Source organism: Columba livia, chromosome 5 (genome assembly GCF_036013475.1).
Source record: "Columba livia isolate bColLiv1 breed racing homer chromosome 5, bColLiv1.pat.W.v2, whole genome shotgun sequence".
Classification (NCBI taxonomy): Eukaryota; Metazoa; Chordata; class Aves; order Columbiformes; family Columbidae; genus Columba; species Columba livia.
In genome coordinates, this window is record NC_088606.1 from 60,984,272 (window position 1) to 61,009,388 (window position 25,117).

Genomic DNA, 25,117 nt, shown 5'->3' on the forward strand with positions numbered 1-25,117 from the left:
GTTTTAAGACTGAAGACAAAAATGAGCCTGATTTTCCTGTTTGTAGCAAAACTGTTATTTCAGTAACTTTGAATGACTTTTGTGGGGCAACTAAGCAGGGAAACAGTCTGTTATCTGGGACCAAGCAGCTTAAATTTGATCTATGTGAGGGTTTTATTTAGACAACAGCAGAAAAAGTGGTGAGCCCTGATTTGTGGTTGTTATGGCCCCATGATACAGACCAGGTCTCTGTTCTTCCTGCAGGACAGGAATTCCTTCCTCAGGGTCCTGTGGCAGTGGCCAGGTCAGTCGTAACTCCTGTGCGCTGCCCCTACCTCTTCAGTTCTTAGTACGGCAACACACACGGGGTGTCTCTGGGAAGGGATAACATTATGTATTCTAGTGGATTGGTGGAAATTCAGTCTCAAGTATATTAAAAAAAAAAAATCTGGAAAAGTACAGCTGTAATATGTAGAGTTGTTATCTTTTTGTCGATGAAATGCTGGCTAAGTATTGCGGTCATCTCTGTTCCTAACAAGCTTTGGCCTTACAGAGACACATGGGTCTTATGTTAGTGTAAGTCCTTGCTTGACACCAGGCAATGTAGCTACTTAGAGAACAACACTTTGATACTTGGTCTTGTGGGAGCAGAATCAAAAGGTTTTCTTGTTAAAATTCAGAAGCAGAAACCATGGATACTACCTTCAGTTCATCATTTCAAGACAGTCTGAATGTCTTTAAAATTGAGTCTGTCTTGTGATGTTTGAAATCCTGAGGTAGGTAGGGTTATGCTCTTTCATGGTTTGGTGGGGTAGTTGTAGTATATTTGTGCCAGTGCAGGGCAGTAGCTCTGGAAAAAACAAACAAACAAAACTCCAGAACAACTGTACTACTTCCTTTTCCATGCTTATTCATGTTTCAAATGAAAAGCAAGCCAAAAATAAAGAGTGAAACCAAATGGATGTGGTGATCTATCGATGAAGCCGTTTGCTTCCTTTCACAATATTGCACACTAAGGTGAAAATATTGTTAATTGCATAATGGCTGTGACAATTAGTTTTACTCTTTATGGAAAGAATTTGCTTCCACATTTGCAAGTTTTGTAGTTTGAATATTCTCTTAAAGATAAACTGGAGAGAAAAATATGAATTTTTATTTTTCAGAAACAAGTTCTAAGAATGGATGAAGACTTTGAAACCCAGGCTCTTGATTCTGCTCTTCAAAGTCCATCGGAGACATTACTTTCCATTCGACTGTTAGACTTTAAAACAAGTTTATTGGAGGCGATAGAAGAACTACGTATAAGAAGGGTAAATGTGTTTATATTGTTTTATAGTGTTTCTTTGTCTGTTTTAGAAATGTCTCTGCAGACAGCACAAGGACAACAGGGTTGCATGGGAATCAATCTGAGTTTCTAATAATAATGTACAAAGTTGCTACAGTTGATCACCAAGCTGTTGACAAAAGTCATCTGCCTTAACTTTCTGTATTTCATTGTAGTTCTTTTTTTGAAGGGGCAGCCTTTGCTAAGAAAAGGGAAGAAAGAATCCAAGTCATAGCCATGTCCATAAGTCTTTCTCATTTAATAGACTGATTTACCAGTTGCCGGAAAAGCAATGGGTTTGTCTTATTTCTATTTGTTTACTTGTGCTTTTCAGCCCCTGAAAGGGCAAATAGCTACTGCAATAACCAAATCCACTTTATTTCACTATTTTAAAATTGCTAAACTATTAAGCTGGAGCCCTACAATAACAGTATATTTAGTACGGGTGGGGGGGGGGGCGTGGTGTGTTTTGTTTCTGAAATATGTGTTGAATAATCTTGTAGTACTAAAGCAAAAATGTTTCTGCACTGTCAAAGGCGGCCACCTTTTATTGTGGTTAATTTTTCAGTTATATTTTTCTGTAGTTACTTTTTCAGTGTGTAAACATTTGTTTCTATTTCTCCCCTTAGCGTTTCTTAACTATTGTATTTTTTTAAAGACCTGAAGTATATCTTTCTGCATTTGATGAATTTGACCTATTCAAAAGATGTGTATTATTACTTTAAAAATATTAGTGTTGATGACATGCTTGGTTTATGTGATCTAAGTTAGATGCTCTAATCCTCTCTTTAAAAACCATAAGCAAAAGAATGACTGACATAAAACAAAACATATATATATATACACATATATATATATATACACACATATATATATATATACACACATATATATATACACACACATACATATATATATATATATATATATAAAGAAAAGAGCTGCACAATCCTACTTTCTTGGTGCAGTATTGTTGAAATTCACCGTGGTCTGATCCCTAGACTTTTGTTACAATTGTAGCATTTAGGCAATTCTATTTTTGTATTTAAAAATCTGAAAAATTTAACTGTTATAATAAATATCGGAGTCTACTTTTCCTTATAAGATCTGTTAGCTAAATCTAATTTACACTGGTAACTCAACTTTGCATTTTAATGCACTTGGTCAGACCTTAAATGTTTATGCTATGGTGTTTCAGCTTTTGAGATTTCTTGGATTTCTCTTGTGTCTATGATACTACAGGAGTGACTGATTTGTATACAAGGTCGCCTCAGGAGTGGGAGAATTTTTTGGCTTAACAGTGGTTTTAGTTTCAACAACAATGCTAATGCCAAGAGCTAATGCCATAGTTGACATGTGTCTCAATTTTGAAAACATCTGTGTCTTCCTTAATCCTAAAAAAAAGGAGGAAAAAGTACCTGCTTGTAGTTACAAATTTAAGTATTTTAAGTTTAAAAAAAAAAAAGTTAAACATTTTACTAGATCATCAATTTGAAATCCTAAAGTATCCTGCATGCCTTTTTGTTATTTGCTTTGCTTTAACAATCAAATCAGGGCTGCTTGCTTAGTGTGCTTGAAAACTGAAATATAAAACATTAATATTTTGAAGAAGCAAGTGTTATAAAATACAGCCATACATAGCGTATTTTTAGTTTTTTAAGTAGAACTCTATATGGATGTTTTTTGCTTAAAAAATGGTGCTACCAAATCCTCTTCTGATTTTAGCTATGAATCTCTTAGAAATCCAAACATCGTGGGGTTATTCTATACATTTATCATCAGCCCTGAGAAAAAGGTAGTGCATAATACCAAAATACACCACTAACTCAGAGAATTATAGCACTTGTCTTGCACCGTGATAGTTTCTCCGTGGACAAGAATAAACCACGCTAATTTAAACTGTATCATCCGCTAAAAAAAAGTCAAGCTGGAGTTAAAGCTCTGCTGGTTTCTCTGGGGCTCGTAGTAGATTGATAGCCTGATGGAGCTGGTGTAGCCCAGTCTAGTGGACTTTACTCTCAGTTTTGTCTTTGACCTGTGGCTTGACCTTAGACAAGATATTTTACCTCTGTTTGCTTCTGTTTCTCTTCCCTTTGTTGGTCTTGCTTGTCACTTAGACAGGAGTCTCTTCAGGACAGGAACTATCAAGTATTTTGAGTTTAATAAACTGTCCTGAATGGTTGGTTGAACTGCAGTATAAATTCAAATTAATAAAAATAAATTTGCAGATGGAATTATCTGTCTGAAGTTAGATAAAAATGAAACACAAAACAATTAAGTATTAAAATATTCTGAGACACTTGATACAACCCGTACTATTTTAAATCAGACTTTTCATTTTTCTGAATGTGATTATTTAATTAAATGCATTCTGTTACTTCAGAGTATCTATCTGTGTTTTTCTTTTGTTGTCTAAACATGTAGCTGTAGTTAAACTCTCGAAAGAACAATAATTTAGAGGAGTTGCTCATAATTGTAGGTTTTTTTTTCTTTGACTCTTCTGCTATTTTACAGATGAAATCCCAGCTAATGCTAACTGTGAGTGTTGATTCTGGAGAATACATTGCTTAAATTACTATACTTGATACAGTTTCACTTTATTCCTTTACCTGTTGACAGTCTTTGTTCTTAATACGAACTGACTCAGCATGTATGTAATGAGAAGCTACAAAAAATGATTTTATGCTTTCCCCCCATTCCTCAAGGATCACTTCACACTCCAATGTTTGAATATCTTTCTGTGGTTTTGCCGGTTTAGCTTTCCCACTCGTCAAGCCACGATATTTTTAGTGAGGAATATCCCGTTCACTTTATTCCAAAGTCTCTCAGCCTTGTTCTGTGATCAGCTGAGTTCTTGAGTAGTACGAGTCAATCCTTATCATAAGGGATAAACGTAATGGATTTTAGCAGTATCAAGTTGTGGTATAGCAGGTCAAATTGCGAGTCTTTCATGCTTTCTGAAGTACAATGCAATGACATTAAGTTTAAAGATAATGTTTGCAAGGACAAGGAAGCACCTATGTTGTTTATTGGATTGTTTTCTTTCTTGTACTAGATACAGAAAAACATCCTTAGCCAGTAAAGCTTGTAAATGTAAGAAATCAAGGAAATCCTTCCACATAAACATATTCTAATACCCTGGGGATATGGGTATTATTGGTAGCAGTTGAAGCAGTGGAGGTGTTGATTAGCTGAACGGGAGAAAGCTACATTTTAGTTACTGCTTTTAAAATGTTACTAACATTTCCTTTGATGCAAAGGACAATTTTCAGTGACCTAACTCTATACCTAAAAACAAGCACCTGTTGAGGCCCTTCTGGTGTCAGCTGCGACACCGCAAAGTCTTGCTGATACTGTGGATTCTGTCATTTGGGCCTTGAGTTTATTTGATTTGATACTTTTCTGCTTAGTAAAAATTACAAAGAATAAATTTTGCTCTTTTCTGTTGAGGAGTTATGATCTAGATATAACTTGGAAGTGCTTATCTTTTAACTAAAATATTTTTTAAGAATTTTTTTCAGGTCCTAAATTTTCTCATGTTTCTCACAAGGTAATTTTTCTTTACCATAAAAGAGAACTCTGTTGTATTAAAGAACATTAGAGTTGCAAAGAGCATTGAGTTTACCTGTGAAAACATTTTCTTTGTTTAAATAAATATTTTAATATAAGGGTCTTTAAATATTTCCTTTTAAAATCCTGAAATCCACCCCTGAATTTTGTAAATTGAAGCCATATAGACTTGTTATTGGTAGGTATCATCCTACTATTTACTGTTGAGCACTATATAGAACATCCCCCTTGCCTGAGCTGAAGGACGTGGAAAGCACTATTGGAATCAGCCACTGGAGGTGAGGATGTGGTGCCTGATTTGCCAGGGGATTTCGTATCTGTGCGCATGCACAGGTTTGCGGGGTCTCAGGACTTCTCAGATCAGTTCTGTGTTGTGGACAGGCTGGTTGGTACTATCATTTTGCTCCTACGGACTCAAGTCTCCTTCTCTGCCTCTAATACTCTCCTTCCTTCTTACTTTTCCCTTTTTTTTCCTGATTTCTTTCCTTTTCTGCCTTCTTTTTCTGCCTTCTTCCATTTTGATATAAATTAGATCTTCCTTTTGTGCTTACCCACTTTCATGTTGATGGCCAGTGAGCAGCCACTGAAAAAAAATGCAGGGATATTTACTCATTTGCTAAAAGAGACAAATCCTGAATGATGTCTGTTGACGTGACACAGACAACGTGGCTCTCACAACACCTCACCTCAAGTTTTCCTTGGTTGCTGTTCTCCAAAGCTGTAGCTCACCCTCGTTCTGCAGAGCTGGATGTGCTCTTCCTTTCGGATAGATTTGAGTGAGTTTATCTAAATTCATCACCTGTGCCATGGTTTGGCTATTCTAATCAGAGTTGAGCAGCACAGTGGCCTGTTTCTAGGTTTTCTTAGAGGGAGGACTTTGCTCACCCTTAACTACTCTCTCCCATTCCTAAAATGCATCTCTGCTTTCTGGCAGCTCTGAAGGGCTTTGCACTGCACAGTGTAGCACCGTGTAGAACATTGCAGCTCAGGATACCTGAGCTACTCTTGTCCAGAATGGAAGAGATGTATGTAACTGTGCAGAGCTAACGCAACTATTGAGCAGCATTTCACAGAGAAGATGGGCAAGTGGAGTTCAGTATTGAGATAAAAGGTGGAAGTGTAAAGTTAGTATTTGCAAATGTCACTTGGGCCCAAAAGGCAAATTGGGTTTTAAGATATTAAGTGAAGAAAGTTGATGAAGCCATAAACTTACTCACCAGAAGAGTTGAAGCAGAAGGACTAAACTGGAGTTATTAGTGGTATTACAACATTGGTGAACATACCAGTTATGAGCATAACACTCGTATTGGTTGTGCTATATCTAGACCTAAAGAAAAACAGGAAAAAACCCCCAAACCAATAACTAACAAAAACAACCCTAGAAAAAATGCAATACACCCAAAGCTCAGCCTTGGTGGTGGTGTGTTCTGCAGGAGAACCACCACTTTCAGATGTGTGGAATAGCAGAAAACATCAAAAGGGCACCAGAGGCACCTGCTGTGGTTATATGGACAGCGCTGTGGAAAAAATCTGCAGTGATCAAAAACATGAGATTGAATGGAGCTGTTGCAGAAATAAAGATTATGTATTTATTTCTTTATTTTCTCCCCAATGATAAAGAGTTTGGTTTTAAGTTACCTTCAGGCTGTTGCATAGGATAAGCATAGAATCATGAAAGAAATTTTTTAATACTATATTTTGGAGTTTCCATTCATGAGGACAATTACTACTTTAGAACACAAGGCAGAAACATCTTCCAGAAATGCAACGGATGCCAGGGAAATGAAAGATTTTGGTGAGGTTTATCACAAGGAACAATTCTAGCTGCTAACAAACAATAAGAATGGCAAAGAGCTTGATTCAATTTCCTTAAAGGCTACAGTAAAAAGAGGAAATTAAGGGTGGGAGAAGAAACAATGCTAAAATAAGACAGAACAGAAATGCGTGTGGCTTTTCTTTGTTACCTAGAAGTTGGCGAACAGGACACTATTAACACAGGCTGCAGGGACACAGAACAAGTCATCCAAACAGTCTTCAAGCTGGATTTTTTGCTTGAGTACTTTTTAGCAAAATGATGGAAACAAGGAGAGCTGGATATTTTTTTTTTAAAAAGTATGTGGATATCAAAGAATAAGCACTACAGGAGTTTATGGATCTCATGACTGACATACATAACATAGTCATTCAAGTCAGTAAGCAGTGTGTGAGCTTTTAACTTCTGTGTTAGCAAATAATGTGGCTTTTGATTAGGAACTGATTACTTGAAGTTGGAGAGAATTATAAGTATCAATGCAAGCATTTAAAGGGAAGTATTTAGATAGGGGAGATTAATTTAAATACAGAGCAATTGCAGCATATGTGGTGAAACCAAGGACAGAGCAATGAAAGGTTTCCAAAGAAAAAGAGGTGATTGATGTACATGTCGTTCTCTCTGCTTCTGAAAAAGGAATTTTTTTAAGAATAAATTCCAAATATATGTTTGCTGAGGGTTTTGGTTGACTGTTGTAACTATTATGATTGAAAAATGTTGCATCAGAAACTAAAGTTAGATTAAAGCGGGTTTATAAATATTTTCTCTTTCTTTATCGTTTGTCCTGGGGACAAAACTGAAAAAGGATATTCATGTGATCTTCTAAAAGTTGCGCTGGACTGTTTAGTTGGTGAAGGGTAATCTGACTATAGCATGAAACCATCAGAAACTGTAGTTTCTCTGACCACTGTTTGATTGACCTGCATGAGAAATGGGATGTGCAATTTTGTAGGAGGTAGATTATGAGTTTGAAAAGGATAATAAAAGTACCTAGCAGCAGTTTTGGCTGCTTGGACATGAGGCAGCTGTACTCTGTTCCTAAATCTGTTCAGGGTCAAGAATCGAGGGGGCTTGACCAATCCACAGCCCATCTTGTAAAACTACAGCCTGAAGCAAACACTTTAGAGAAGGCTTGACACTTTCGAAAGGTTATAACGAGTAAATAAACCATCAAATTACTCCTCTTTTATTGTTATGGTAGTCTTTTTTAGAAAAACACTTAAATCCATGTAGTCCTAAGGCACCTAATAAAAAATGAACACTTTTAAGGTTTGGTGTTTTTTTTTGATACCTCATCAAAGTTATACACGATATTATTCTCCTAGGTATAACAAAAACGTTTTTGTTTTATTAAACAGCTGGTGGAACTTTTTTTTAAGTGCTTCACACAACTTTTAAAAGCTTTCAATTCAAAATGGGTAAATTATAAATGTCATTTGAAAGAGGTAAAAATGATGGATAAGGCTTAAAATTGTTAGCGATTTCTCACGAGAACATTTTTATCATGTAATTGTCATTCTCAGTTTAAGTATTTACAATGTTTATTTTTTTCAACGGTAGTTACATATATACACGTTTTTGATACCTTCCAGATTTTCCTTTATAATTTGGGGGTAAATTGGAGGGGGGTTGTTCACTTAGAATTTCAGTTCTTACTCTCTTTAGTATTCAAAGCAAACAGCTCACTTAAAATGGAAATGAATGTAGTTTTCAAACTTAATGTATTTATTTAGTTAAAAGTAAAGTGCTTGGTATGGATATGGGAGATCAAAATTACTAATGTCTCCAATTTTAATACACAGTTTCTTAGAACAATTGTTAATTTTTTTTAAACCAATTATCTGCACAAAAATGTGTTTCTGTATTTTCAGTGTCCTCATTAGGTTTTAAAATACTTACACATTTTAAAATTCAAATGATGTATATGCTGGATTATAAAGTCTGTCAGGTCCATTGTTTATAAAATCTTTTTGTTGTTTTGTACTAAAAAGACCTTTTTATATCCACCAAAGGTTTGGTTTCATTTAGGTAACATTTTTTCGGTAAAGCCAGTTTATTTGAAGTTTTCTTTGTCAAGAATTTGTGACGCTAGTATCTGTTGTGTTGCTCTCCTTTAAAATATGACATTCTTTTTCCCTTTATTTCATAGGGAGTTTAATATGGATAGATACTTGTTGATCTCCAACAACCCTTGAAATTAGTGATAAATTTGCCGTAAATTTTAGCGAGGTCAGAATCACAGTGCGTATATTAAGCATTTTAATCTGTTACCACTTTATCTTCATAGCCGTATTTCTTTTCTGATGCAAGTTGCAGTTCGTTGTGTAAATGCTCTGCACTGGTACAGATTTTTGGGTTCTTTGAAGCTGGATCTGATCCATGGGGTATCTGCTCACCACCTCCTCCCTCTTTAGTTGTTCATTGGACCAAAGTTCTGGTTTTGTCTCTGAAATAGCCGTACATGTGCTTATGTCTGCACAGGGGAGTGGTAGGAATATGTAGTCTGGAGTTAGGGAAGAATAGTACATCTCAGTTAGCTTAGGAATAGTTTACATGGTGTGCTTAAGGGTCAGATTCTGTAATCCTTACTTCTTACAATTTTGAACAAGGCTTTTGCTAATAATATATCACTTTAATAGCTTTTATTGCTTAATGGCATAAATTTATTACGATTACACTTCTATAAAAAGCTGTAAGTCAACCTCATTTGTTTTTATCACTCCAGGGAACTAAGGGGGATGTATTTTCTTTCAGTACTTATAGATTAGGATCAGAAAACAAATTAATTGCAACTCTGAAGTACTATTTGTTAGGGCAGAATAGGGAAGCATTGATATATTATGTATATATATATATATGTATGTATATATATGTGCATGTATATATATATACATATATGTATACATATACATACATATATATATATTTTTATTATTATTAATTTTAGCATAAGGCGTATGAAATCTTTAGGTCTCCTCTATCTATATTCTACTGGTACATATCAGAGAAACAAAAGTGGAAGAACTCTTCTCTAGTTCTCTGTGAGCCAAATCTTCATGCTAAATGTATGTTCAACATTTTATATGTAAAATTCATGTGAATGTTTACTTGTGGGGTCTAAAAATATACCTCAGCTCTTGAAATCCTTCAGAGTAACCTCCTGTGGATAGGAGTGTATGTTACTTCTGTCCACACATGTGCCTGTAAACTGCCTGTTAATCACGGAAGTCAGTTTTGACCCTAAAACCTATAAAAGATGTCAATGTCAAAAACCTATTTTAAATCACCTTGGGACATATTTTACCATTTTTTTTTTCTATTGATAGTACAGTGGGACTATGGATCAAACATCAAAGTAAGTGAGAAAGGGTTGCAAAATCTTTAGAACAGTCTTGCATAGATTGTTGAAATGTAGCCTTGTGTTAAAAACTTGAAACCCTCATTTGTACTGGGTTTAGGAAAGAATTATCTTTCTTAAAGATGCAGTGTATTTTATTTTTTGTAGCCAAACATTTGTGTTATCTGTTTCACTGTGGAAGGAGGAAGAACCTGTGTCTGTTATTTCCCTGTTTCAGAAAATTTATTATTTCATCCAGAGGTGATTTTTTTTTCTCTTGTGGTAACAGTTGTTCATGGCATTTTAATTCAGTACAATTTTTAAGTAAAATCTCATATCAATAGAATCATTTTTGAGGCCTGCTTTTAATTTTTTACTAGAGAAATCCATAAATGGCCTTTTCCTTGAGCTGTCACTGTTTCCCTGAGGGTTCTAGCTGCTTCGTTTGCGGTAGTGTGGACCATTGAGGTGTGAGTCTTTTGAAGAGAACTGATTTCTCCATTAGTTTAAAGTACAGGTTTTAAACTCTGGTGGGGAATTTGAACTCAAAAAAAAGCATAAAGGTGCACTTAATATATCAACACACAGTAACTCAGAACATGGCTCAAGTATTGTGTGTTCTCTTTTACCTTCACGTGGTCAATTTGACCCTTGGTGGAGTGTGTCCAACACAAGAGCTCAATAAATGTTGCTACTACACCGATTCATCAAAGAGAAGTAAATCTTACCTTATCATGGTCACTTTTTCAAGTTGATCATCAGTGTGCAGAGAAAAGGCAGGAAATTAGCCTTTTGAAGCTCCGAATAACACATTAGCTTAGCTCTCTAGGTCTTTAAAGGATATTAATTATTTTGACTGTATGCAGTAATGGGACAGCAGTGAGTTGCTTGTGATGGACATCAAAAGCCTAAATACTGTTCCTGCAAGAAGTGTGACTGTTTGATAGGGGAACCTGTTGTTCTTCATTTGAGTATTGTATTTGTAAAGGGAGGACAGTGCTCATAAAAAATTTGGCCCAAAAGGGAAGCTGACTCCAGTTAGGAAAATTTGATTTGAATACCAGAATGTTTCAGGAAAATTCCTATAAATTGCCACCCACTGTGATTATCAGCAGGTAAGTCTTGCAGTAATAGTTTGACTCTTGACAAAGTGCTTCTGCGGGAACAGGAGAAATAATGCACTTTCCTGTTACTAGTCCACCTTCTGAATTGTGAAAGAAACATCAGACTTTAATAATGTTCTCAGATTTTCAGGTAGCTTATCTTATAAAAAATGTGTTGATTATCCATGACCTCTGTTCAACTTTATACTTTTGTCTGGTAGGTCAGGACACTTCTTAGCACAGAAGGTTATGATAAATATTTCACTTTTTCTGTAATAACAAAAGTAATTACTGTCATAAACTTTTCAGTTTTCCTGGGAGTTGTCAAAAAGAATAAAGATTCAAATGCACTGAGTTGAATAATTAAAGTGTCCCAAGGATTGTGACTCATTAAATATGATTGTCTGTATAATTGACTAACAATTGTTTCCTGAAGCACTTACTGCAGTTTGCTTTCTCCTAATTTCAGCATTTTGAGTGGGTTCATCAGAATGTCCAAGTCGAGTCTGGTTTTGTTGTAAGATGCAGAAGAGAATATGTATGAAGAGGGAACTGTTCCTGCTAATTAAGGCAGCTATAATCCTACTCCCTGATCTTCTGCTATGGACTTCAAGTTATTTATTCTACAAATTTTCTGACCAAACCAGCTGAACTCATCTGCTCTTTTACCACATTCAGACAGCTTTTGTTTTTTTTTGCTATGCGGTGTGTAGGCACATACTGTTCTGTGTACTGGACTGTAAAAGAAGAGTGTGAATACACAAGTTCTGCTGGTGTTTGATTTGCAGGTGCTGTCTTACGTAAATTTGTTTTTGTTTTTTAACTAGGAAACAGAGATCAGTTATGAAGATCAAATAAGTAAAATTATTGTAGAGAAACAGGAACTTGAATGGCAAAAGGTAACTTTCCTATGTGATTTTAGTATTTTAACTGCTGGGATTTAATTTTAATTTAATATTCATATGGATTGTGATTTTGTATGGTTCCCTGTTTTTCAGGCTATTTTGATTTCCAGTAGTAGCATATGGTACCCAATAGTTTATTGTCTAGCCATGAACTTCTGTAGCTTTTGTATTGATTTGGAGTGTGCCCAACCTCGAAATCTGGTTAACCATCATAATATTTGGCATGACTGGAAATCTTCAGTCAAAAAGGATGTAAATATTGAAGTAATAAGACATTTAGCTTAATATGAAGCATGTTGACACATTAGTGTGGGGGAAGCTGCGCAGTGTCTTTTCTGTATTACACTTGTCTTTGACAAGTGCAAGTGCTGGTGCAATGGTACAAACCACTTCACTTGCATCCCTTGGAGGTGACAGTTTTTCAGAAAAAATTATTTCAAAAGAAACTTATGTTGGACATACTGAAAAAGTGGTTTGCCAGCTTTTAAATGCTCTGAATGAGGTTTTCAGTAAAATAAGTCTAACATTCTTCTTAGGGTTAGGGCTCCTGAGGTTATGCTTTTGTAATACAATCAAACCTATGACCCCTGTCACTAGGTCACGAGATAAAAGGCTTCACCCTGTATATTTTACGATCACAGAAAAAACAATAATTTCAGCTCTATCCTTGATCTTGGAATATTTAACATCTTAGTAGTAACGGAAGACTGTTTCATCTTGGAGTTCATCCTAGCCGTCTTAAATTAATAATCCTAACTATGTGTTTTTTTCTGAAAGATATATATGTACACACAGAAACAGGAAACATTTTCTATTTGTAAAAGCAACAGTGCTTTCAATTTGTAACCCTTCTTAGTTTTTCTTAACCTGGCACTGCAGTTCCTAATAATCTGGGTTCAAAAGGCACGATTTCTGTTCGTTCTGAGACCTTAACAGCAATTTAATTTACCATTAATAAAGATGTGGCTTAAAGGCAATTAGGTGAACTCTTTTTTCCTGCGCTTGGCATTTAATGTAGGCACATGCCAAAACTAATGTCAACAATGAGTTGTAGATTTTAAGAACTTCATGTCAACACATGTGTAGAAAGGAACAAGTGAATGAGAGTTTTCTGGTTCTGTAGATTCCAGTAAGATGAAAATGCTGAGTATGGCATTTAAATTGAATTTGTGACCTGATGGTTTCTGAATGCAGAATCACATTGACCTCAGTAGTAGTTCAGTAAGTGAACAGTTTCCCCTGGCTTATCAAAGGTTCTCTTATATATTTTCCTTCAGAGATATCCATTTCGGTCAATTTTTCTGTGACTCAGTATATATTTTATTTTTCCTTAAATGTAGCAAACTACTTTAAAATAAACACGTGACTTAAGCTAAGCTTCTGGTTTAAGATTACAATTTTAAAGCAGATCTTTGTCTACATTTTATGAATACTGTTGCTGCTCTTGAAACAACATATGCTAGAGTAGGTAAAACAGAATTACTGGAGATAATATTCTTGAAAATCTAATAAACATAATCATTATACTTATAGGAAAGGTGATTTTGTGTATGTTTTTAAAAAGTAACTTTGTTCTTCACTCTCCCTGCACCACACATCCATACGGAAAACTTGTTCCAAAACTGAAGCTCTGAGAAAGTTATATATAATTGTTTTATTTAATACTCTCAGCCATGAGGACTGTTAGGATATGAATATTTGTAGAAACTTCCTAGTCTCTTTTTTTTTTAGAGTAAAACACATCCCTTGAATATACAGTACAAGGAAAACTGATATGTTATGAAGAGGTCAGTAATGCTTTTTTCCACTTACCAATTACATCAGTGACAAAACTGGCTTGAATTCCTAGAATCTAAAGAAGTGTCGTCTTAATGTGGCAGCCCTGTGGATGCAGAGTTGTAATCCTGTGGCGGGTAGGAACGCTCTGCTAAGAAGAGCTGAGCTGCCCTCACTGTTGCTGATTCCCCGGAGCACCTGGTGAGCCCTTTACCCACCAGACAACCTGGGTCTTTGAACTCAGCTCTAGGTGACACCTTGAAAACATTCCTCAGATATTGATCTTCACATTTTCCAATATTTGTATCTGTGTGCTAGAGGCAAATCAAAACTTTACCCATCTTACAATGAATGAATATGTACTTGAATATAAAGCACCTCACCTCTGTGGATTCTTGTTTTCTTGTATCAAAAGGCAACAGCTCTCGCTTGCTGAAAGCTACACCAGTTTCCCGGAGAAAACACCAATTTTGAAGTGGGCTTTATGTCTGAAAAGCTCTGAATACCTCTTTTTAGTCAGGAGAAGACATTAGACTTCTTGTGTGTGAAACCAATGATCAATTGATCTTTTCCCAGCCATTCTTCAGTAGTGTCAATCTCTAGTTATTTTTGCGCAGTCATGACTTAATCGTTCCCTATTTCGCACTAAGATTTCTTAGCTAAACACTCATCTATATTTTGAAATAACTGCTCGAGGACAGAGCCTCTTGCTTACCTTTACCTAATACTTTTTAGTGTCTAGAACGTAAAAAATCCCCCTGATTTTACATATCTTCCATATTACTTCACCTCAATTGTATTTAGCTTTGTGGTTTTGTTATGTTTGTGTTTTCCTGTCTTGTTTAGGAACATGGTGCTTAAAGATGTTAAAGATTTCTGACTTGCAGAGTGTAGTTACTAGTCTGTGAGATTATGATATGAAACAATAACAAAAATAATAGTACATCTTTAATTTGCTTCTTTTTATGGATAAGAGTAAGGCCAGTCAGTAGGATGATAAAAATCTTAAGCTATCACCTTATGCTTAGTTTTTTTCTGCTGCCCTTTGACTCTGCCATGTAGTTTGTTAAATGACTAAAATTTAACTAAACCCAGTATAATAGATTGTTATGTTTTAGTGGGATTATAATTTAAAAATGGAGATAAAATTTAAATTCTGTTTTAACTACCTGGAACTGTGTCAAGATGCTGTTTTCAGACGGCGGTGGGTGTTGGATTACTTCTGCAGGTTGACAGGATGGGTAAGAGTTGCTTTTATGAGTCCTAACAACAACAAATCTGAATTCCAGAGGTGAGAATTGTTGCCTGTTACGAATTAAAGAGAATCTGCTACAAAAAAGAGCAATTACCAGTTAAAAATGTGTCTTTTTAGTCTTCAGGTTTTGTTTTTAATCAATCATGTCTTTCTAAAAACATTTCACAAGGAATCAGTGTTTTTTCTCTAAGTACTATATGTATGATTTGCACTAAGATAATACCTAAAACACACTATTGTTGTTTCACGTGAACAGGAAACTCTGCAGCATCAGACGGACACGTTGCACCAACAAAACAAAGAAGCTATGGCAGCTTTTAAAAAACAGGTAGCAAAATAAGGCCACCTAGCTTTGACAACAAGAGTTTAAAATACGATGGCATTATAGCATGTTATCAGATGGTATTAAAATATTTTCATGTTGCATATAAAATGTTAGAATATACAGCTCAAAGAAATTATCTATCTATATTCTAGACACAGTATAGTGCCTGTATTTTGGCATTCTTTCCACTAAGCCATTCTTCCTGGGATTTTTCATTTTTATTTTTTCAGAAATTCCTGAAGAAGATAATGCTGCTTTTAATATTTTATTAATGGTTTGTTTTTTGTTGTTGTTTGGTTTTGGTTTGGGGTTTTTGTGTCCTTTTTTCCCCCCTCTCTCCAAGATGGTATATCTTCTGCAAGTTGAGATTCATAGACCATGGTAAAAAATGTGCCACATAACTTATTCTGTTCAACTTTTGAAAGTGTGTTTCAGTCTTTCAAGTCATGATTGTGGGCTTTTTTTTCTCTGCAATATGTAATCAACAAATATCAGTGCTGAAAGAACTTGCAGAGAACAGTCATAGAAACCGAAACTGTGGCGCATAGCGATGAAGAATTTATCCCTAATGCTACATCACAGGCCTGTCACGCAAAAAAGAAATTGACAGGCAATTAGGTTTTTAGTGATTTACAAGCTTGCTGCTTGTGACCCTGCAGATACAGTAGTTAAAGGAAAAAAAAAAACCCAACAACTAACAGGAAATACGCTGTGCAGGATGTAACTAGATTGTCTTGTCAAGTTGCATGAATAAAATTCATCCCACATGCTCTATTGATTTCTTCTCCTTCTTTTTTTTTTCCCACTGACAATGAAGTTTCAGGCACGAGTATTTGCCATGGAAGAAGAAAAGGTACTCTATGTTAAAGTTATTTGGGTTTTTGTCATTCTGGGAAGCACATAAGCAAATGATAATGCTATACAACTTACTGAACATGTTCTATGTATAAAGTATATTACAATTGAATTAATTTTCCTGCTATAGTTTTTGCAAAGAAGTTCCTTTATAATATTTTTTTACTTTGGGGTTTTTCGTTTATAGGACTTTGATTAGTTATGAAACTTTGCTTTGAAATCTGGTTATGCAAAAAATCTGGTAGGGAGTAAGTGTTCTGTGGTAGTTCTATGTTGAAGCTATACAAAATTTACTTTATTTTGGGGGGTTTGGGACAAATAGTCACAAGCTTTGCTGACTAGTCATAAGTGGTGAGAATATACTATTGTATTTTCACTGTTCTTTTTATAGCAATATATATGTACCTATTAAAATGATTCACTAATGAATCACTCCATTATAGCAGAGTAGTGCTTTACTTTCGTAACATGCTTGTTGATAAATTCTTGCTATAAATGCATTTATTCTACCCAAATCCTGAAGTACAGCTTTTGTTGAAAGGGAAAATATCAACTTGCTGTGGAAACAAAAGAAAAAGAAATCGATGGACTGAAAGAAGCATTAAAAGCATTACAGGTAAACTATTATTTTTGTTAAATAACTTTCCTTGGTATGCAAGTGGTTTGGTTTCATTTTTTTCCACTGGTAAGAAAATGGTTGTTTTTAAGAGGGTCTTTAAGGCCTTCTCATTTAATCTTTCTAGTATATGTACACCTCACTTTCTAACATGAAGTGTCTGGTCTGGTCTGCAGTGCCAAGACTACTCTAACCCTTCCAGCTAAAGTGATTCTCTCCCAGAAGAGCTGCAGACTCAATGAAAGTCCAAATAGCATGTGAAGTGTCCTTTCTTTTGATTTCCACACTCTTCCTTTTCCTTTCTGTTCTTGCTTCTCACCTGTCTGGAAACTCTGGTTTTGGATTCCTGCACAGAAACAGAAATTCACACTGGGTCTCCAACTCACAGTGCTACATGTGTTCTTTCTTAATATTTTCCTTCATTTCACTAGGAGGTTTCAGAATTTACCACTTAACCCATGGGTTTTCAATACCCGTTTGTCAGTAGAATTGTCAGATAAACACACTATTTATTCTGGTGCTGTTTGGTGTTATTTCTGTGTTGTATTTTATATCATTACGTGGTGTTGGAGCAGTTGTGACTCTGATTCATGGTTACTTGAATTAAAGGAAGACATAGGAGCATAGCTAGTATTTGGGTTTCTTTTAAAGACCAAGGCAGATACGTTGAAAACTGATTAAAATAGTAGAACTCTGAAGGTTTCTGTTCAACACAGAAGAGAATTAGCATTGTAATGCAGTGACAGATTTCAGATATTGCCAGGAACTAATTATTTTTCTACCCAAAACTGAGTGGGATAATAATAATGAAAACAAAATGGTTCTAATGGATTTTGCATAACCCATGATTTTGTGACATGTTTGGTTCTTGTTAACATTCTCTTATGGGATGCATTTACTTGGTATCAGGCTGTTTGTTTAATCATTATCAGTTAGCACTGAAGGTATTTTAAGAGCAAATGGAATTTATTCCCATGGCTGGTTGCCTGTGCAATAGCTGTAAGGATTTTGTTGCCTTGTTTGAACCTTGGCGTATCACAGATGATGTAGAATATCCCTCCATGGTCTGCTGAACATAATATGTGGACAGCAAGAGTAATGGAAGATTCCACAGGCCTTTCTTTCGTAAGATAAAACAGAAATTAAAAAAAAGAGCTTGACATTAAATGTTTAATGTACACAGATCAAACATTGGTGTAACAGTGTAGTTCAGATCTAGGAAATTCCACTGTGACTTGAGAAAGCAGGGAGTCACAATGGACCTGCGAACCTAGAAATATAGTTTGGAAATCAGCCTGGAAAAAGAGTAAAGAATTTGTAACTTGGTTTTGTAGCCCTCTCTACCCAGAGAGTCAGAGTTCTACGTTAAAATGATTGTTTTCTGGGCTTAGTTTTTCTGGAAATAATGTTTTCTGTAGAAGATTTACACACACTGGGTTCTTTGACATTTCTTTCTAGACATTTTCAATGTTTCTTTAAATGTTCTTAGGGATAGAGGAACTAAAGCTTTTGCGATCTTAAGTACTACGCAAGTCAAAATTCTCTGATGGCAATGGTGTATGAAAAAGTTTTAATGACTTGAAATGCCAGTCTTATTAAAGCATGCAGGATTGTTGAAATATGTCTTTATATGCCACCATTCAGAGTTATCTGAACTAGAATTTTTTTCCAACAGGGAACATCCCTATTCCTCTAGGACCTGAAGGGAATATTTTATCTGTTTTCTGCCCTGTTTATTTCTAGGGGTCTGGTTTACAGACTGTAACATTATTTTGATGATACATGTCAGAAAACACAAGGATTTCAAAATTTCTCTAGTAAAAAAATCAGTATAAAGCATTTTTACCTAATTTAAATATTGAAGTGGAATTATGTGAGCTAATAAATAGTCTAATCATTAATTCAAAACCAGTATTACTGTATTGGATTGGCAATAAATGCAATTAAATCTTAGGTATGAGAATACTTAAATATGCAGGTCGTCATTGGAAAAATGTAACTACAATTTAATTAATATCTCTCTTTCACTTTACAGATTTCAAAATACACTTTACAAAAGAAACTGAATGAAATGGTAAGAAATAAATAAAAAGAAAAAATAACAACTTATATGAAAAGAAAATGTTAGTTAGAGTATAATGCAATACTACATGTTGTGTGACAATTGTTACAAATAACCAAAAGAGATTATATCAGCTTGGAATCTGAAAAACTTTCAAATAACAATGTTTTTAGTTTGTTATAGTTCAATGGCTGCTGTTAATCATGTGGATTTTTTTCCCCCTGAATTAAAGCATAATTATTATATTCTTTATAGATTAAAGTGAAGGTGGGTTTTTTATAGATGTGATTTGAATAACGTAGCTATATTAACCTTAGAGGATCTAGCATATTCCTCTCAAAGAAGCAACAGAGAATTCCAAGCCGTTCTTAGTTTTGTTTTGAAGAAAAACGGGTAATGTTTTTCCTCTCACTCTTTTTCACTCTTCTCAGAATTACTTCTTAATATCGGTTCCCCTGAACAGTTTAGATTTCATCCAGTCCAGCTTTACTCCCTTTGACACAGAGAATAAATTTCGGTAGACTGACAGCAGAGTCGCTCTGAACCCTGTTGTCTGTTTTAGGAAGTGAAAGAGTGAGCTGCAGAAACATTGCTGAGCTTGATTGAATCAATGCTCTGAAAATTCTGCTGCTGCTCAACTGGAAAGAATAAAGATAATATTGTCAGACCATTACAAACTGTGATTTTAATTAAGAAGCTCAAAAAACTAGGGTCCAGTTTAGCTTTAAGTACCATGACATTTGTACTGAAAGTCATCTTCAACGCTACAGTGGTTTTACACAAAATATGGTGAAATTGAATAATGTGCCCTCTGACCTGGGAGATAAGGCTACAAGTTAAAGATCAAAGGCAACATAAAATGTGTTTTGTTTTACTTCACTTTTAACTTGAATTTATTCTTAAAATACATCTAATCTAAAAATGTCTTTCAAATATACAAAATTATTGAACTTACATTTAGGTCATTTCACATATTACTTTTCATAACTTGCAAGCTCAGTCTTCCATATGAATGAGAATATTTAAATCATGACACCTTTTCTATGAGCTGAAAATATATCTGTGCTGCTTAAACATCTTCCTTTCTTATGTTTATAAACTTTTTTGATAATTGATTATTTGAGTATTTCTGAAACATTGGAGTATGGCGACTTCGAGACAGAGTATGGTTAAATACTATTGGGTGGGAGGACAATGTATTAGAAATCCTCTTTTGAATGTAGAAGATGTTCTGATATGAAATGATGAAAACAAAAACACACAAGGTAAACAGGAATGAATTATTTCCCACAGCCTTATACAGTAGCAGGCTAATACAGTTTTATACTGGGTGACATTCTCCCAACTTTACCCCTTGAGTAGTTGCACTGAAATAAGTGGTGCATTCTAGGGATCAAAATAGTAGTGACCCATGTGGACGCTCTTAGTCAGTTACCAGAAATGACAAAATGTTTAAAAGTAAAAAAGATCAAATTCCAAATTATTCATGTATTTGAGACCCTTTTCTATTTCAGGTTTAAGTTTGTTAAAGACGCGTGCCCTGGCTGCTGTTTTGAAAGTAAGCAGATGTGCTGTTCATATCTGGCACCCTGGAAACCCTGCCAGGCAGTGCAGTACCTTGTATGTGCTGGGGACCCAGCATGCCTTAGTGATGGAGCATCTCGTTCTGGTTTTGTTCCTTTAATCCTCTTCTTTTAGTCTGTCATATGCAATATCAATATACTGCATGTACACCATATTTCAGCACGCTCTCCGTTAAGTGAAAATCGTGGTGCTGATGTAAGTCTTATGATACCTGCTGGAATTCTGAAATAGTGGAAGTTTTTATTCCGTATTGACAGACTGTACAGAGACAAAGGAATAAGGGATTTATATTTCTTCCATCTGTCCTTTGTTTCCACAGTGAGTGTTGATTGTTGTGTGTGGTGTAGGCACTTTGCACCTCAGTGTATATGGATAGTAGTACTCAAGCAGTCAGGAGGCTACAGGATGGTAACTACAAAGCTAGTTGTTCAATGGAATAAGCTAGAGTGTGGGTTCTCTATTGTGTTCTTTTTCTTGATGCTGAAATAAAAAAATAACTGGAGGAAAATGGCCTTGGTCAGGTGTTTGTTTCCTCCTTCATTAGTTTTCTGGCAGGTGATATCATGTAGAATGCTGGAACTTTCTGAGTGTACAATAAAAGTTCATCTGTTCATGTATTCCCTTGTTAACTTGCATTAGCTGATCATGGAATTGTCTGAGAGAGTCAGCATTTAGAGTTGTCTTTTGCAGTACCTAGATCTTAAATATGTGTCATGGTGCTGAAATATAAAAAAAGAAGGATGACATTAAGGCTAATATTAGTATTAGCTAGTTTAGAGACCAAATCTTGTGTGCAGTTCAGAAGAGTAAATGTGGAGTGCAAGATCCCTGTGCAGTCAGTGGGGAGACGTCCCTGTTTACAAGGTAATGATTCAGTGTATCGTTAATGAGTGAAGTGGATGGGGTGAGTGCCTCTGGTAATTAGTCCACTTTCACTTGCTGACTCTGTTTATATTGGTAAACGAAATGTTTGTGAGACCATTTAGTGAAGCTGGAGTCAAATGGTGTGAAATGGTTTGGGTTCATTAAACTCTGCTGCTCTTCAGATGAGGGGATCTGCATCCAAATAACGCACGTTGCTCCCAGCAGATGGGAGCCTGAGCTGTGCCCAGGAACTGCTCACATTAGTGCTACTTGGCACAAGCCAAAATGTGTCAGGGACACTTCAGGCATTTCCCAAGCACTACCCTGCCACCACTTAGTCTTCTAATACAGATATAGTTGCCAAATGAATGAAAAAGAAATTCCTATAAAAGGTTAAATGTAATTTTGAAAGTTGGGTTGTTATTAGTAATCCAAGCTAGGAATGTTATTTTTATTTCCTTTACACATTTTTTTAGAGTTTTGCCAGTTGCTATACTATGTTGCTTAAAAATACAGTGAGAAGGCAGTGGTACAGTATAAATTTGAAATCATTATTTTAAAGTAGAGAAATGGTGAAAATTAAAGGACTATCGTGGAGAAAAATTCCTGTTTTGACGATTTACAGTTGGTAACCCTTTGCATAATTTTCACGTGATCTCACCTTAGGTTGCCACTGCAACTTGTTTGTTTCTCTGACACTTCCACCTCCCAGTTACCACCTTCTGCTTCACTGAGTAACTCTGACTAGTGACTCCATTTCCAGAATATCTTTGAGATATGAGCAATTCCCTCTTTGTCTTCCTTCGGTCACCTACCTGACCCTGAGCTATTTCTCTGGTCTAGTTTCACCAAGAAATCATTGTGCCTCAACAAACCATATGGCCATAATCAGTTCCACTCCCCATCCCAGCTTATCTTTATTACTGGTGGAGGGCAGGGCAATAATTCTGTTCTTGCAGTATCAGACATTAGGAAGGAGAACCAAGATTCTGCGGATCTTACTCCAACACCAGGGTCATACCCTCCCTGTCGTGCAGTGTCTCCTTGATCATCTTCTATGGAAGAATATTTTAAGACCTTTTAACTGTGAGCAGAAGAATCAGAAACTCAGGCTTTTATTTTACTGTTTGCTAGGCCTGGAGAGCATCTTGCCATCAAAAATCATATTTCAGCAAGTGGTAAGCTCTCAATAAAACTCTGAGGATATTGCAGGTCAATTCCTTTTCTCACTGGAAAGACTCCTATGAAATAACAAAGCATATTTCTGCTTTTTTGGGGAGGAGGAGGAGGGACTAACACTGGCTTGCTGACTTAAGAAAGAAATTGGGACAACGCTAAGAAAAATCCATGCAAAAGAAAGTGCAAAAACCCCTCAGATCTTGCAACAAGCTGTCTTGAGTCTCAAATTAGCGGTTCCTCCCTCTTCATCAGTCTCCTAGAATAAATACACCTAAATGACTATCAGGAAAAAGTTATCCTTTTTTTCTATTATCAGTTCCACGTGCTAACATTAGCTAAGCACAGTTCTTCAAGAGTTTACTTAGCAAAAAGAGAAAGAATATGAACATTCACAACCTACATCCCTTGCACTGATTCTGTAAGTGGTGGTGTTACTTAACCAGTGCTTCCATTATGACTTTCTATTCGCTGTAGTGTGTTTAATTTCATACCTTATAAAACATGAGAAATTTGTATTGTATAGTCCTGTTTTTCTAGCCTTATGTTGGTCATTTCTTTTGATTACTAACAGCTTTTATTATCCTCTGATGCTTAGACACGTATTGCATTTGTTACTCTATGGAAATGGAGCCTTACAGAAGCCAGACAGACTGGCCAGATTCATCCTGGTGTAATTTGAATTTACACACAGGGATGAATTTGGCCCAATTCATTTTAATTGCTATGTTGCTTTACTGTAGATTAGAAATAGATTAGATGTCTAAATAAATGGATATAGTTTGAGGAATTAATTTAACCCCCTCTCTTCAGAGAAAATTCATTTTTCAATTGACCAAATAATACCTACAAAGCTATTAACAAAAATACAGTATAAAGAGGAACACAAAAAACCTTGGCTTATATGAAAGAAAGAATAACAAATAACAAGTAATTTTAAAAAAATCAGTGGCATTTGTCACTGAATAAAGATTCCTTTGAATGTTTTTTCAGTCACCTCATCACAAGATGAGAGGGAGATTGGTAAAATCCATGAAACTAAAATACACTTAATTGTCTTGTGGGATTCATTGCAATGACATATTACTTAGGCCAAGATGTTAAGAGAAATTTAAAAAGAAGTGTTAGATGCTTACAAAAGGAGTTAGATACATAATCCTAGAATTAAAGTGAATTAATTATATTTCAAGATACTACAACTGCTAATTGATACTGAGGAATTAATAATTATTTATTAAAGATTACTTTTTTCTAGGAAGCCTAGGATATTAATCTGCATTAGTTTCACTAATCTAAATCAAAGTCACCACTGCTCTTTATAATTAGTTGATGCACTTCTATTTTTTAGCAAGTAGGTTGAAATTCTTTTATTTAGGCATGTCCAATATACAGATTCTCTACTATTTGTTCCTGCACTATGTCGTTTCTAACAATCCCAGAACCGGAATGGGTGATGCTGTCTGGTGTCTCTGGAGACGGCTCAGTCTAACCCTGCCCTGCCCAAGGCAGGCTCAGTTGGAGCTGCTTGGACAGAACCACGTCCAGTTGGGTTGTGAATATCTCCACCAACAGAGACTCTGTAGCCCGTCTGTGCAACCTGTTTCAATGTTCAACCTCCTGTACAGTAACTTTTTCCCTTCAAGTTTAAGCGCAGTTTCCTGTGTTTCACTTTATGCCCGTTGCCTCTTTTCCTGCCAGTGGACAGCACTGGGAGGAGTGCAGCTGTATTGTCTTTATTTCGTCCCTCCTCACCTGGGATTTATACACCTTGATAAGGTCCCCCTGGAGTCATCTCCTCTTTGGGCTGAACAGTCCCAGCTCCCTCAGCCTCTCCTCACCTGTCAGGTGCTCAAATCCCATGATTATCACAGTCGCCCTATACTTTGAACAGTCCTGTATTGACAACAAACAAACAAAACCCACCACAGTATTTTTGAGTTTGTATTGCAATGGCTTAAAAGTCTTGTTTATTAAAACCATGTTATGCTGGAATGTGTTTAAGGCGATAAGAGGAAGACAGTACTTTACTGGTGGCTTTACAAAGAAGACTGAATGCTATTTGCACAATAGATTGCTTCTGTTTTGTAACTGGAGACAAATGTCCATAGGCCTTATTTTCATCATGCAGACACGAGCACTGTTGCCAAAGTTTAAGGAGCTCCTGCTCCTACCTGTCTCCAGCCACATCATCGTTTCTGCTCTGTGCTCCTCTGTGTGGGTGCTGGGACAACAGGTTGTGGGGGCTGTGATTGAAGCTGTCTAGAATTTTTAAGCAGGCCCTGTATTTTGTTGCGTTGCTGCAAGCTGAGAGCTTGGTACACTTGGTTTAATGGGACAGTAGGGACAAGTGAGCAGCTGGGGCAATGAGATGCAAGCTGCCAAGGCCACTGAGTTGTTTTCAATCTGCAACCAAAGACGTGGCCAGGTACTGAGTTGATGTGGGGTGGGTACTGCATTAATCTGTGTCAACATCCTACGTCAAAGGAACGAGAGAGCACAATGCTGTATGGAGTGGTAGTGCAGGAGGACAGGTGAAAAGCACGGACAGCATCAGCACGTTAGGCTCTCTTCACAAT

At 35.9% G+C, this 25,117-nt stretch overlaps 1 protein-coding gene across 2 annotated transcripts in view; it reads left to right on the top strand.

Annotated features, from left to right (window-relative positions):
• Positions 1-25,117, top strand: part of CCDC73 (coiled-coil domain containing 73) — a 79,889-nt gene that overhangs the window by 22,667 nt on the left and 32,105 nt on the right. Inside the window, exons 2-7 of one of the 2 annotated variants that reach the window (XM_021301279.2) lie at positions 1,143-1,289; positions 11,951-12,022; positions 15,316-15,387; positions 16,202-16,237; positions 16,781-16,855; positions 18,891-18,929. In XM_021301279.2, the coding sequence (XP_021156954.1) occupies positions 1,158-1,289; positions 11,951-12,022; positions 15,316-15,387; positions 16,202-16,237; positions 16,781-16,855; positions 18,891-18,929 (426 nt within the window). In that variant the 5' untranslated portion in view covers positions 1,143-1,157. Of the gene's footprint in view, positions 1-1,142; positions 1,290-11,950; positions 12,023-15,315; positions 15,388-16,201; positions 16,238-16,780; positions 16,856-18,890; positions 18,930-25,117 lie in introns of those variants that run through there. The other variant, XM_065065358.1, reaches the window with a different exon arrangement.